Source organism: Hyalella azteca, unplaced genomic scaffold (assembly GCF_000764305.2).
Source record: "Hyalella azteca isolate HAZT.00-mixed unplaced genomic scaffold, Hazt_2.0.2 contig6976, whole genome shotgun sequence".
In the NCBI taxonomy this organism is placed as follows: Eukaryota; Metazoa; Arthropoda; class Malacostraca; order Amphipoda; family Hyalellidae; genus Hyalella; species Hyalella azteca.
Genome location: NW_025937115.1, coordinates 237246 through 253093, shown reverse-complemented (window position 1 = coordinate 253093; position 15848 = coordinate 237246). Strand labels below are relative to the sequence as shown.

At 37.9% G+C, this 15848-nt stretch overlaps 1 protein-coding gene across 2 annotated transcripts; it reads left to right on the top strand.

Annotated features, from left to right (window-relative positions):
* Window positions 1-3652: 3652 nt before the first annotated feature.
* On the top strand, window positions 3653-14908 carry LOC108672776 (riboflavin kinase). Of its 2 annotated transcripts, XM_018160510.2 has the most exons (5): window positions 3653-3936; window positions 6587-6738; window positions 10554-10559; window positions 11466-11568; window positions 12257-14908. In XM_018160510.2, the coding sequence occupies exons 1-5, from the start codon at window positions 3846-3848 to the stop codon at window positions 12568-12570; spliced, it is 666 nt and encodes a 221-aa protein (XP_018015999.1). In that variant the 5' UTR covers window positions 3653-3845; the 3' UTR covers window positions 12571-14908. The 2 variants fall into 2 exon arrangements, with proteins under 2 accessions (XP_018015999.1, XP_018016006.1); XM_018160517.2 differs by lacking the exon at window positions 10554-10559.
* Window positions 14909-15848: the final 940 nt, after the last annotated feature.

The following is a 15848-nucleotide window of genomic DNA, read 5'->3' as shown; positions in this document are numbered from 1 at the left end:
TTTTATGATGATAATTTTTGGTTATTGATATTTTTATTTATTGGTGTTGTAGGTTCATGGTATTCACCATATTTTTTTTATAAGGCCTCCCACACTCACCATTCCAACAAAAAAAGGAATTAATTTTATTTTATTAATTAAAAACAGGGAATGGTTTCATGTCAATGATCAGGGCCCCGACCTTAACGCCTCTGATGGTGGCCTACACCGACTCCGAGGGTCACTGAGCTGTGACGCGAGCGAGGAGCGGGCCCACGTCGAACTTTTCTCTGACTGCTGTTAGGATGCTAGCTGCATTGCCTCTCTGCACGGCCAAACCCAACCTTTGCTCCAACCATAGAGTCTCTCTACGTTCGCCGGATAATTCCGTAATGCGACGGCCAATCTCTGATATTAAAGGACCAGTCGTTTCACCATATGTGCCCGTCGTTTCTAATGCGACTGGCTCGAAACGATACCGAGCTGCCAACGCCGCGTATTTACGTCTCTTGCTATCCTCCGCCGCGCGAGCCGCGAACCCAGCAGAAAAAGCCGAATTATTGACGTGCGACTCAGCAAAAGTGTCGACGCAGGTTGCATCCCAGCACAAACACCTCCCATTAGAAAACGGGAAAACCGTTAAGCCATCTGGTCTCTTACCATCCCCTCTGTCCACTCCAACGGGTTCAAGGCATGAAGGGACTCCAGCGCTCTGAAGAGCCCTCCTGATCACATCGTTCAGAGCCGAGTGTCTTGGATGTCGCCCAGCGCTGTACTTACAAGAAAGGCCATGCAGCCCTCGTGCATCCATCCGCTTTCCGCACCGACAAGTGTGGGGTTCGCATACATTTGCGCCAACTCGAAGAGCAATTGAGACGCGGAAGGAGTCGGGATCTAGAAGTGTTCCAAGAGCATCCGAAGGAATAGCGTGATATTCCAAGAGCGGAATAGCACCATATTATAGTTCAACATTGGTGAAGTTAATCGATGTTTTGCATTAATCTCATTGAGAATAGAAGTGTCGGCACTGAAGAAATAGGCCCATGGCCTATTTAAATAGGCCTGTATTTAGCGCATGAACTTTTCATAATACGGGATTCAATGCAGTTATTACGTATCACTATGACTGTTGTATGAACCAATCTATTTTTCTGTTAAATTCACAATGAATCAATGATGAGTAGAGATGATCGTATTGAACCATTATGCTGCTTGATATCAGACTACACATATTTCTCTCGATATAAAATTGTTTGTGAATATATAAAATTAAATTTGTCCCAAGTTTATTCCTCAGTTATGTTACAAGTCACTTTCTCACAAATGAATTCTTTAATCAACATCCATTTAATCCATCCACGTGATTCGATAGCGGTACATTTTTATTGCAAATCACTATTTCACAAAGTTATTATTAAAAGCACACCTCTGAACTCGCTGCAAGCAGTGAGTAATAAGTTATAGTAATCTAACCTAATAACTTATAGTATAGTTGCAGCATCTGTTGAACACTCTAAACTGCTTCTTTTTCATTAACATTCATGTAATAGTGAATGGAATTTTGTAATCTGTGCCAACATTCCGTATTATATAATCACATGAATTAAATGGAAAGAAAGAAGTATTTTATGAGGTTAACCTGCTTTGCTGTGAGATCACTAAGAGTTATGACCAATTTATTCCAGACATGTAGGTACCTGTTCGATTTAATTAAACTTTAATTTTGCGAGAAAACGACCGTCCGTTTAATCGCAAATAGGTCTGTAAGAAATTTAAAAGTTTATTTAAAGTTCCAAGTTAAATTAGTCTGAGTTGGTGTAGGTCATTTGTAATATAATCATCGTATTAACCTAATCTAAACATGACAAAATATCAATAGAAGAATAAAAACCTAACGATGTTAGTTTTTTTTTGTTAGGTTAGGTTTTGTTAGGGACGCCTACATATTAAAAAGTATACAGAATACACATTGATTAGTTTTCTTATTTAACAAGTAATTTAGGAATATCAAGGCAAAGAAACTCCAAGTAAATTCACGATTTCTTAAATGAAAATTAAAAAAAAAAACTGATGATGAACTGTGTGGTCTCCAAAACGTTTTCGAAATAGATACGTGGCTTATACTATTATTCTTGAATGATTTTAATGAGATGTGTTTTACATTCCAACCAGATCGGTCCAGAATTGAGAGCTATAAGAGGGATACTTTCGCAACAGCGAGTTTCATTCGACAACGAAAAAAGCAAAGATAATTGTGACGATGCTATTCACAGCGTATTCATACTAATGAGATATATTTTGAATATCCTCAAGGTCTACGCTGGAGTTCAGAAAATTGTCGATGAGATATTCACTGTCGTTGTCGAGTCCACCGCTCGAACATCTTTGGGACCGATTTTTGAAATGAATTTTTAAAACGAATTTTGAGCGCTTCATTTTACGCATGACTTGTCATATTTAAACTGATATTGACCGAACGAACATGAAAGCTTTTCATATAGAATTAGCTCGTGCAAGAGTTTTATGAATGTTTTTCTCGTTTTTAGCGCATTTTCTCTATGGAAAAAAAGGCGCTATTGTACTCGCCATGTCTGTCCGTCCGTCTGTCTGTCTGCCCGTTCGTGACTTCACGTTTTCGTCAACGAGAAAATGCTCTCTTTGTCACTCACCGCAGTGAGTACTGAGTTATATTTTTTCTTCACGTAGCCCGTCAAACGCTAAGTTTGGCATGCTTGCGAAGGTGCGAGAAATAGGCGTTTAACGAGCTGCGTAAAAGAGGAAGCGGACTACAAATCCTAGCAACGCTCGCAAGAGCGTGTTTTAACTTTTTAAGTAAATATTTGTATTGTATATCTGATTAAGATGGAATTAGAATAGAATTGGGTAAGTGCTGACATCCGGTCAAGACCTTTTAATCGGTCATACATGCTGCATAGAAGCTCTCTTACTAGCGTCAAAAAATTCAAAATTCCCGAGAGCGCATTTTCTCGTAGACGAAAACGTGAAGTCACGGACAGACGTACAGACAGACGGACATGACGAGCACAATAGCGCTTTTTTCCATAAATGAGAAAATGCGCTACAACGACTAAAACATTCCCCCTGTGCATGTCAGCGCCCTAAAATAAAAACAGAAACAATGTACTAAGAACATACGGCACGGTCACCTTTGCCTTCCCACCCTCCCCTATATCTCAACCCTCCACTCCTCAAGACCCCACTCTTTTCGTCCTCCTCTCCTTCAACGAAGTATTTGATTTGTAAAATATTTGTAGAAGATAGTATTCGATTTGACAAATTTATGCGTTGAAATGAGAGCTAAAAATTCATCCTAAAAGTGTCAGGGCTATGTTGAGTTCCCCGGTGAGTTCGCCGATTTGGACACTCTGAGACTGGATACATTTACTTTTTTGTCCCTAATAATAATTTTAAGATTAAAACTCGTTTCTGGGGATAATGTTTGGATCAGGTCATCCACATTATAATTTCTTCAGAGAAACTCAATTCAGGATGTGTTGTCAGTTGTTTTTTGATTATTGAATTATTTTTCGCACGCTAGCGTTATTATTTTGAACAAATAAAACAAAATAGAATATTATTTGAAGCTAATATTAGTATTCATTAAGTTGAAAAAATCCGCATCACCATGACGAATTCTTTTGCCGGTTCAGTAGTGCAGGAAGCAAGCATGTGCAACACGGTGGGAGTTTCTCCTCATTGTCAACGGAGCTGCCAAAAGGACAGGTTGTGTTTGCTCTTTGGTCTGGTCTTCGCTCGCGGAATACAGTGAAAGACACCTTATTATTTTTCTCGTTAAATCTATCATTCTTACGACTGTCAGTTTGAATGCTCAGTGATAAACAATAATGTCTTCTCGAACTGTTTTTCCTCATTTTGCGGCAGGAATTGTGGTGAAAGGATTTGGAAGAGGATCTAAAGAATTAGGAATCCCGACTGGTGAGTCAATAGAGCATGCGAACTTGCTTGTTTATTATGCTTGCCGCTTGGCAGCTTGAGTGAATGATGAAAAAAATCATTAGTGATGTTTAAATATAGAATTGACTATTTACCAAGCCAAAATGGGATTTAAGCCAATCTTGAATACATATTGTCCAAACAGTGCATTGCACTCGCACTGTTTGGTATTTACTATTTAGTATTGCACTAACTACTAAGTGCAATGCAGGGCTGGAAAAGTCCTACTTCGTTCTGAAATATCCTAGCTCTAATATCCCACACTCAGGATGATGTATGTTTTCGGTGAATTTTCCCGCGCATTTTCACTTTTTTTAAGCTATTGCTGTGCACAGTTGGCGCAATGTAATGAAAATTGATTCTCTTCGCGCACGTGTTTGCGCAATCCCGGCCATCAATTCTATGTTGCGCTGCCGCGCACAAGCAGTTTGTGGAGGAACAGACGTAATACTCACATTACTCAGTACAGTATGCCTTTAATTATCTTTCAATAATATATGATTTTTCTTGATACGAAAATTTGGTGAATGAGAAATCTAGAACTTTATTTTAGAAGAAATTTTCTCCAAAGTCATATGGCAACACTGAACACCTACACCGTCTGTTTACATTTCATATGTATAATAGCCGCAGTTTACGATTACCGTACGTTCCGTATCTGACAAGGCGGACAAGCGGAAGAGTCAGAAGTAACCTGGACATGTCTTACATTTTATTATTGTCAGTTCGACTTGCAACAGCTTGCGTAGTCAATATACTTGCGTATATTGTCGACTAAAATAGTAGAACTATTTTAGCTTTCTAAAGTACGGCGCACGGCGCATTTTTTTACCAGCATAGTACGGCGCACCATGCAGGTCGGTAAAATGACAAAATAAATTCCTGCGCACCTGGCACATCTTCCTGACCATGGCTAATATCATATAATTTTAGTAGGTATGAAATCTTGTGGCTCTAATGTTATGTATTTTTGTTAGATTGAAGAATCATGGTTTGCAACTTTGCCAACATGCCATTTCATGAAATTTTCACCTTCCACAATGATGGTGCAATCCACATTACTTCATTGTTCTTGCCAAATTATCATTTAAAAGAGAATAACAACAAGTCAACCCAAACGTTTCCTTGTAGATCACATGGCTGCGGTAACGTTAGAGCGGCCAGACTGGATTATCATGTGTTCAGACTGTTCAATTGCCACTTAGGTGAGGCCAAATGTTAGTTTTGCTGTTTGACTGTTTTAGGGTAAAATTAAAGATTTGGGCCTTTTGGGGTAACACATTCATGCCTGCGCGGACTTTGTAAATACGTTTGCGGCTTGTTAATGGTTTTTCATGGCTTTCATGGCCAAGATATGGAATTCACGGCTGGAAGAAATGGAATCACAACTCAAAGAAATGGAATCACGGCTGACAAATCCATGAAACCACGGCTTAAAAAATTCAGTTGCAGCTTGCCAAGTAGATATATTCCATGCCTGGTGCAATGCGCAGTATTTTCTGAAAGTTGCAGTTGAAAATGATTTCTACTAGTGATTTTGAAATTAAGGTCAACCAAAATGGAAAATTGGTCAGACCGCAGAACTCAGAAGCCTCTTTGAATGAGACCAAAATCCAAAAGGCCCATTTTTGCCTGCAATTCTAGAAAATCACTCTTGAAATGATAATTTTTTCATAATTTTATAGAAAATTTTGTACAATATTCCAGATTGGCTGGTGCTTTACAGATTCAGTATATTTAATTTTACTCAATTTTTTATAAACAAGTCCGAGTAAGGTCTATCTTCCTGACCATCCTAAGGGCTAAGTGGAAAATTGAGCAGAGGCTACTTGTAAATCAGACAAAAATGCTGATGAATTTACCCATTTGACCTGTTCATATGGCCTTTTCTTAATTTCTTCAGTAAAAAATAAGAAAAATTGCCTATTTTCCCATGTAATTTTTTATTAAAGTCCATGGAAGGATGGTTTATACCTGTGATTTAAGGAATCTGCCTGATATTCCAAATAGGGCTAGCACTTGTGAAATCTTCCACAAGCAAGACAAACTAGAAAATTAGACTGAAGCTTCTTGTGAATGGGGCATGAATACCCATGTGCTTGGATAATTCTACCCAATCCAGAATTCATATGCCTTTTTCCTTTTATTACTTATGTCAAAATAAAGAGATAAAGCACATTTATGTTTACTATATTTATTTATATGACCTGTGAAACTATTGTTTTCACCTGCAATTTTTTTTAAATTCTGCTATTTATTCCAGATTGGCAAGCAATGACATTTGTTTTTTGTTAAATTTTATGGCTTGTAAGTTACAGATATATTTAAAATAAGCTTATTGTCTTGTTTAAAATTTGAGTGTTATTAAATTTATATTTACTTCTCCTATTTAAGTTTGGAATTGGAGATACTTTATTTACTGTCAATGATTTGAGAGTAACCACTCGGTAAAGACTTTTCTACATGTTGCTTCTCAATAAAACCATATTCATGTATTTAATACTCTACATAACTATTATTGATTGGGTTTGAAATTTGATTATCAGATAGTTATGGCAAGGGTGCAAAGCCATCTTTAAATTGCATTATTCATTCTATTATTATTTTGTTTCCCATTGCATTTTCTGTGCAGCCAATTTTCCTGATGAGGTTGTGGCCAACCTGCCTAGCAGTATGGGTACGGGCATATATTATGGCCTGGCTAAAGTGATGGATGGTCCAACTTACGGCATGGTTATGAGTGTTGGCTGGAACCCTTATTACAAGAACACAAAGAAAAGCATGGTAAAGTATAACAGCAAGGTTATAAGATCCTGTCTTCCCAATGCTTTGTTGTTTAAAATTTTATATTGATATATGATTTAGATTGATCAAACAGGCATGTAATGAGTTGTTTCAACATTTTTTTTTGTTTTCACATAATTGAAATGAATGAGATTATTTTTGTCATTGCTTAGAAAAGTTAATCAAAAATGTCTAAATTTGTGCCTTGATTGAGTTAATCAAATTCTGAGTGACTATGAAGAGATTTTTTTTTGATTCTGATCGAGTGTTTGTTATAAGCAAGATATTTTATTGTCTTGCATTTGGCTCTAGCATACAAAATTATTGATGTTTTTAGTTACAAAATAAATTTGAATGCAAGTTTTGTTGAAGACCAGTACAGTAAGTTTTATTGATATCGATCAGGTTTGCTTGGTCGTGTGCAGGTTTGACAATTCCTGAAGCTCATTTTACTTTATAAATTTATTCTTAATTTGCATGCGTTACTTTAATTTTGTTGTTGACACTAAATAATACTAGTTCTAGTTTGGTGCTAACACTGGAGAGCTGATCATAGTCACTAGTTTTACGTTTGAATTTGCTGGCTTTGCCTGGCTTGGTTTGCTCTCATAATTCCTGTCTATTTCGACCATTGCTTAAACTATCATTGCTCACTAAATATCTCTTATTTTTTGTGCTCACATCAAAAATTTAATCAAATCAAATCTTTGGTTCAAGTAAATAGAAAATGATTTATATGTAGATGGAAAGGTGAGAATTGTGCGTGAACTCTAGAATAGGTAGCAAGGACACGAAGTTGTTATTCATTCGTTCCAGTGAAGTGTCGTGGCGGTAATGCCATGACCTGAGGCCTGACCTCTCATTGCCATTGTTTGGTGCAGACCTGCTGTGTCATGCAGGCTTGTCGCTATAATCGTCTGCACCCGGGAAAAGTAAAATTTCCATGTTTCAATGACTTTTATGATTTTAGAATTTTACTCAACTGTAACTTCTTGTATGAAATCATCGAGATAAAAACTACGAAATTATAACTCGTAGTATTTGTTCTAATCTCAAGGCGTGAGTTTCGAAAATACTTCGGTATCGTTAACATGTCCGCCATTCGCCGACCTTCAACATGCATCGCCAATTACAAGCAAGATTCAAATGGGCTGTTAATTAGCAAATAACTTCTGACAATGCAGCCTCGAAATGCGTTATAAACCGGTTCACGTTATGACCTTGATAACTTACGCTCGTTTCCTCGGGATTTGTTCATGCGATCTCAAGTTCGTCTATAATATTTCCTGTTAGAGGTTACGATGTCGAGCTTCCTTAAATCATGAACAGATGAAGCTCTAGCTTGTCTTGTATGAGAACACAGAACGCTGCTAAATAGCACCAAAGTAACTTGAGTACGGGCTCCGATAGACAGAAATGATGCAAGCAAAAGAAATCATTTACTCACTCGTCGCATTCTAAAAAGTGACTTGAACCGAAAATCTGCCATGAATATTGTATAGATGGTTATTCATTTCGACGCTCAAAAGTTAAAATGCATTGATATTCTCGTAAATTCATGCTACTCTCACACAAAAAAAACGTCTGAGGCCTAATGATAATCAACTGATGGTCGTTTAAATGTTTGCCACAAATTGTTGCAAGGTCACTCGTAAGCAGCTGACCGTGAAGCTTCGCCTGTCGAGTCCACATGCCAGTTCTCTACGTAGCGTCGAACGAGGGACTTTTTATTGTTCTTTCTAGTCACCCCTGAGCCATTTCAAGATCTCATTCCATTTCTTACAATGCCTGTGTCGGTATCCACGATACTTGAATTGTTTACACATATGAGGCAAAACATGCCTCAGTATCTATAAGAATGTCGACTATGAGGTTTGCCTCTGTGTTGAGGCTGCGCTTTGGACGAGTCGTTTTCAAGTTGCTCTGAAGGTAAACTTGATTGTTGATCTTCCTGCTCTGATTCGGCTGGTAGACAGACCTGATTTTTGGATGAATTTATGGCAACGTTTATTTATGCTTTGTTTATTTCACTTCGGGCTCTCATTTTCTGTCTAAATTCTAGGTTATTAATTGAGCCTTTTGTATTCAAAAAGCTGGTATGAAATGTGCACAAGCGTGGATATTACGTCATTGGAGAGCAAATAAATTCACATTTTATTCAGTTCACCACTCGAAGCTTCTGAACGTTATTGATCACGAATTGGTATTTCTATCTTTTTTATTAATTCCTTAGGCTGAATTGTGTTTGTTGCATTTAAGGCGCACCTCGAATGCTTGTGAATGTGAATTCATGTCAGCATTATTTTGTAAGGTCTTGTTGATAAATATATACGCTTCGTAAGGTACGTAGTGTTGTTAAATATAATAATTTTTCTTTTTTGGTTTCAGGCATCAGATGCTTAATTTGTCGGTAATAATCTTGATGCTCTAAATTGTTGCAATAAACTTGCATTCTAAGCAAAATATTATCCAATAATGTCATGGATTATGCCATGCCAGGCTACTTTCATTGTCCTTATGGTGAATTTGGCTCATAAGTGGAAGAATTGTCAAGTCCAGCATTGTTTACCCGAGTTAATTCCTTTGTCCTGCGTATTCTGACGAAAAATTCTTCAATGATCTTGAAGATTCCGTGTATGTTCAAAAGGAGTAAGTCCTTTTATCTTTTTTACTGCGTTGTGTTAGGTGACGCAATTTCCTAGAACGAGTTCGTTCATGCAAGGACGAGTGCATTTTCCGGCCAAGTGACTCCAACGATGCATGACTCGTTACAAGTCATTACTTTGTTCTATAGCCGCTGGAGATTTGGTGCCTCTCTGTCTATGCCGTATGGATTCGATTGATTAGAGAATGGTTACATCGTGCCTATGTGAGCGGTTATTTGTTGAATGGTACACTCCTCACTATCGATGTAGTGTCGATTTGAGTGATGGGTGAACGTATGTATCTTGCATATTTGCTCGTTTGTTCGTATGTTGTCAAGCTTCTCACTGTCAATGTGGCGATTTGATTGATAAGTGAACCACCATGTTTACCTTTGTTGACTTTGCGTAGGGGTGTCAGGCCTTTGTTTTGAGTCCGGATTTTATTGCTGAAATAATTTTGCGCACCTTTGTCCGTCCTTGGTTTGGCAGTGTGTGCGCTGTGGTCCTAAATCGCTGCTGGAGCTCCGAAATCTGAACTCTTTGTGTGCCGCGATAATTTGTTGCACGGTGTGGAGTGAGTTCCATTTTAAAGAAATATCAAAGAGCCTCGCGCTTTGTTCAGCTCAACTGGTCGATGTAATTATTTACTTATCTCTTGGGTTCTTCCATAGATGGGTCAATTTTAGCTGAATTATTCGTTTTGATTCAGCAGTGTGAAGGCAATCGATTATTTTTTACCAATGTGAAGTCGTGTTAGATAGCCTCAGTTTGTATTTATATCTTAATTAGTAGCATGAAATCAAATAAAATGTGAAGTTTTGCTACTAAATTTAATTTGAATACTGACATACGTGTGTTTACTTTTTTTTTATCATCAACGTAATTTATGTGGACGGATCTAAATTAGCTCCCATACTTGTCCAGTTAGTGTAATAGTTGCAGCAGGTTCGACACTTGTTTGACTAACTTAGAGCTACTTCAGTTTTTAAACTTTAGTATCTGCCGCCTATCTATTTTATTACCCTAAATTTCCACTAAATTTAGTATCTTGGCTACCCACTATCTATTTTTTTACCCTAAATTGCTACCCTTCATTCCTGGCTGAAATCTTCCTGCATGGGCTGGCCCTTATACCCTATCTTCTCCTGCCTGACAACACTGCCTCTTCAGACGGTGGTAGGTGCCCATTGATTCTTAGCGCCAGATTCTCAATACTTATAATGATCTACCGAACTATTTTCATTTGTTTAGTGAGTCTTGCAAGCTAACTATAACAGCCAAGCCAAAGTTAGCATTGTCGTAAAGCTGGCGATTGTCGTCACAAGTTTTGAGAATCGGACGAAAAGTTAATTTATTTATTTTGCGCTTGTTTGATTAGATGATTGGGCCAGAGGTATTATAAATGTATTTTCAGGGCTCACTTAACTGGGCTCAGATACGAGTACTTAGGATTTTCTCCCACCTGTATGGTAGTGTATAGTTCCCGAATTTTTTTACCTTCCCTCCAACCTTCAATGAGTTACTCTATCACAATAGCTTTACTGAAAAATTTTCTAAAAAGCTACTTAATTGTTTAATTATTCTACGTCAATTTAGCTTCCTAGTAAATTAATTTACATAAATTATTGATTGTGAAATGTTCGTACATTTGGTGCAGGCATACAGTCGAACATATTAAAGAAAAAGGATAATACTTTCTAGCGGCATTTTTTATTTCATTTGTTTGCTGTAAATTTGTTGTAATTTCTTGATTGTAAACTAACAAAATTTTTCACATCTTCTTCATACAATGTATTTTAAACATTTGTTTTATATTCTTTAACACTTAGGTCAAAGCTTGCCTCTACCTCACTCTATAGCTTATTAACAAATGGCTCGTCATGCCGTCGCCTTCTCGGTGGCAAGAGGGCGCCTGCAACTCTGTAGTTGCAGGCGAGTCAGCCTGCAACTCTGCAGTCGCCTGTAACTCTGCAGTTTCATGTGCTATTCTGCAGTGTGTTGCAGCACTGTGTGTTGCACAAAGTCTATATTAAAGCGCGTTTGTTGCAGTTCGTGTGTTGCTCACAAGCGCTTGTGTTGCAGGAGACTCACATTCTGCACGTCTTTGACGAGGATTTCTACGGGTCGTGGCTGCGGGTTGTGGTGCTGGGTTACATCAGACCAGAGCTCAATTTCGAGTCGCTCGGTGAGGCACAACATTACGTCGTCACCAGATGACATGCAACAATTTGAATTTTTAAGTTTATGTGTTATTTAACGCATGCGTTAAGTTATGTTAACGCATTTTACGCGTTATGCTTTATTAATGTACTGTTAGTTAGTATTCATTTTATACCGCTGAACACAAATTAAATAGAACAACCGGATAAATATGTTTAGTAAATGACTGCACTAGCGAGCAGCTGCTCCTGACAGTTAGCTACTGCGTGACAGTGGAAGCGAGGTGGAGCTTCCACTCGTTGCTTTCACTCCTTTGATCTCACCGTCACTACGTGGCAGTGAGACAGTAGCCTGGATGAGCTTTGTCTCTTGAAGATAAAGCCACGCGCATCATGCGTGTAACTTTTGCGTGTTGGGTTCCCCATGTTGTTTGAGTTCTGTGGAATGATTCGACTTGTTACTGAATAATATACATAATAATGATTATTTCGTAATGTTCGTGGCTGACCTTGATATTCCTGGTAAATTCGTGGCTGACCATCTCCATTTCAAGCGTCATCTCATTACTGTCATTTTTGTGAATGCGATAGTGAATAGTAAAACGGGTAATAATTTCGCTTACTTCTATTAATTTCGCCTACTACTAATTTCTACCCTACCGCTGTTTTTCTCGTTAAGTAAAACGCTTATGCTCATAAAGTGCCTATTTTCAGATCTCTTGATTTCAGCCATCAAGAATGACATCAGCACAGCTGAAAGGAAGCTCGCTCAAGGCTGCTTTGACAAGTATTCGGATCATCCTTTCCTGACCTGCCCTGTGGACACCATCGTCAAGAATCCTGCTATCATCGCCAGTCATAACGTCGTCGTCATCGCCACTCCCACCGCCTCCACAGCTATTCAAAAGGAAGCCTCCGACATTACCTCCGCCGGCGATGCTCTCGACTCCTCATGTGAGGTTGAGAAGACTACGACAAGCGACAGTTCATCTGTCAACGGCCACTTAACCAACGGACATAGCAGTTAGAAAACAAATTGGGGTGGAGTAAAAGTATGGGATAATATAATCCACCATTGAGCGCAATGAAAACAGGCAGCAGTTTACTTATTTCCGGGATGATCTGACATGCTCACAAATAGCTAATTTCTTCGCGTAGTTTACGGGTTTATTGGGTCTTGCAATCCTCGAACGCGTTTATCCCTTAGGCCTTTTGATCATGATGTACCTTTCAATCGAAGTAATTTACAATTCAATAATTTCCTTGTCTGTATCAAAGGCAAATAGATTTTTGGTTGGTTATGGTTGAAACATCGTGCCGCCAGCCTAACGTGCCTGCAATACGTGACGATCGGACACAACAGGAAATCGTAGCGTGTGTGAAGTAATTTGATTTTTACTGAAGTTTTCTTGTAGTCTTGATATTTCAACAAATCGCTGTTCGTAAACTTTTGTGTCATGTGCAATGCCTAGGTATTAAATTTAGCAGGGTTAGCTTGGAGTTTTGATATTGCAGTGCATCCCTTGTTATTAGCGCTCGTATCATGTGCAATTTTTCTTTATTAGTTATTATTATTATTAGTTTCTGGGGTTTCTTTATCGTATCGAAATGCAGTCCATCGCTAGTGATTAACTCTTGCTTCATGGGAAATATTTAGGTATTAAGGTTATCTCGTTGCATTTTCATTTCCAAGGCTTCTAATTTAACGTATTATTACTAAGCCGTTTCTCTCATATGTTCTAGACTTGTGGGTTGACGAATATAAAGTTTCACGGAGCTTTAAACTTAGTTTTGGTGTACATAACTTTAGTTGAGTCTGTACGGTGCTGTACATTGAGGTGGGCTGCGCTCTCTTCCATACTCTGTAACTTTGTGGCAAATGGTAGAATAATAATAATACAAAAATATTTAGGCAATAAAGTAGCTCACTAGAGGTCGTTTCCCATTTGTTTCATGATCCAATCATTTTTAATGCAACCTTCATTGAATAACTAAATTACGGCTAATTATGAGAGATTATGGTGATTTAATGATTTTTTTTTGAGAAAGAAGGATTTTTACGTTGAGCTGCAGGACTTCTGGAAGACTGTTACCTGGAGGTTGACTTATGGAGAGAAATATGGAGGAATCTTTTGCTTCTGAGAGGGTTCTTTGTATGCGAACTCCCCGAAGCAATACTATTGATTGACACATCGTTGTCGTAGTACCGATCATGGTTGTAGGCTTCATGGTATCTGAGCAACTTTATCTCCATTCCTGTCCACTTCTCCATTCTTCGTTTGTTTTCTCAGGCCCTTGCGCGTTTTTTTCTCTTCCCGGCAGATTCAAGACGCTGGCGATATGCTCTGAGAAAACATTTTTTTAAGCTGTAGACAAACGGGATGCTGTAGCCACGAGACACAGTGATCCATGACCCACTTCATGTTCCTGAATGTACGGGTTATGGTTTCCAATGTAAAAAATTTATATATAAACCTTCACGCATTATGAGTCTTATATATTTTGATGGTGGCTAATGTGCTTCAAAAAGTATCAGTGTATCACCTGTTAGTTTATGTGTCTTTCTCACATTTGAGTCAAGTGCCTTGCATGAGTTAGAGACATTGGCGATAATTAACAAGCTGCACTGCATGTAGCCAGGGTTTGCGCTCTGTTCCCAACCCTTCTTTCTCCGTGGATTTATCTTGTTAAAATATCTTCAGTTAACATTGTCCCAGATTATACTTAGTTCAAGCAAAGATCAAGAAATCAATTGTCGCTTTCTCTGTTATTTTCAGCGTTGAAAATAATGTATTTATATATATTGTGGGCAATCCTGTGTTGCTAGTGAAATTATTTTGTGTAACCGTACGACGTCATGACCGAAATGTGATCCATGCCTCTGATCGTTTCACGTGTTTGTAAAAGATTTCTTACAGTCAGTACCGAAAAATTTATACAGTACCATTGAAATAACTCGGGTAAATTTTTAGAAGTTCTCTGTAATTTTTTCGAACTCTGTCAGTTGAGATTTCGGGTCGAATGTCAACATTTATTCAGAGTATTTGACTCAAAACTCGCTCGATCGGAAAATTGTGATTCTGTTTGCCAGCAACTACGGAATTTGTTCTCGAGAAACTGCCTCGGGGGATGCACTAATGCTAAATCTTGTCTTTCCAAATTGACATGATTAGTAGAAACCTCAGAAGCATGATGTATTGAAAAGATAGATGGAAGACGACAAGCTCTTTTTACTTAACTTCGCAGCCCATAGCTACCTTGATGAACCTGCTTCAACCGCGATCTAATTTAGTAGTTGATTTTCTGTATATTTCGATTTGATATGTTGAATGTAATTATATTTTATTAAATATTTAGGCTTGGTAATTTGTTTTTTATTTGAAGAAATGCATCTCAAATGAAACCGGTGTTACTTGCAGAAAGTCGGGAGTACGTTTGACTTTGTTAGTGAATGTGAGGATGGTTGACTTCGTTGGTGTACTCGATATCATGATTCAAAAGGAATCAAGACATATCGATGTGACTTTTACATTAATTCAAAATATAATATGCAAAACGAGGCAAGTAAGACTTGTACAGAGTTTCCTTGCTGCCGGTAATTTTGCGGCGAATACCGAGTCTATTGCTCCCGATTGATCTATATTAGCTAATTCATGCAGTCGCACACTACTCAGCACCCACAATGAATGAACTGCGACCCGTGGATAGATTATCATCTGCCTTTTTATTAAACCTACATAAATAGGAGGTTTTTAATCGCTTTTGTTGATACGTGTCTGTGTCAAGATGGATGAGCTCGAATTTTACTTCAGGTTACCATATAATTGTTGCTGTTTTCTATCACGCTACGTGTTCAAAAATAAAGTTTTATACAGTAACTAAAAAGTTGAGCGACTGCACCATGGTTCATGGTTGAATTAATTATTATTTCAACCATGGATTGCTCTGTCAATCGCTCCTTTAAAATGAAGCTCTTTGAGAATAAGTCAATGCTTAATCCTCAGAAAAATTAGCTCAACTTAGATCTAGAAACATAGGAGAAGCGCCGGTAAAAATTCTACGTAAGAAAAGAGCGTTAATATATACAAAACTTGACGCTGCCACACTTCATTTATCATCACCTACACGTCGCGTGATTTCAAGAAACTTCTGGAAATTTTGTAGATTGAAAATTTCCTGGGAATGATACTTATCTAAGATCTCATTATTATAACGTCTTTATATTATATTGTTATATTATCAAACAACACACGGTTTCCGAAATTTTTATGCAGCATCTGAGTCTGACTGTACGTATAAGAAAGTT

Bases quoted from the DNA above. Each gene is read 5' to 3' on its own strand.
- LOC108672776 (XM_018160510.2), top strand. From the start codon at position 3,846: ATGTCTTCTCGAACTGTTTTTCCTCATTTTGCGGCAGGAATTGTGGTG. The intron at 3,937-6,586 runs GTGAGTCAATAG...TTTTCTGTGCAG, and splicing joins AGAATTAGGAATCCCGACTG to CCAATTTTCCTGATGAGGTT. The intron at 11,569-12,256 runs GTGAGGCACAAC...GCCTATTTTCAG, and splicing joins GCTCAATTTCGAGTCGCTCG to ATCTCTTGATTTCAGCCATC.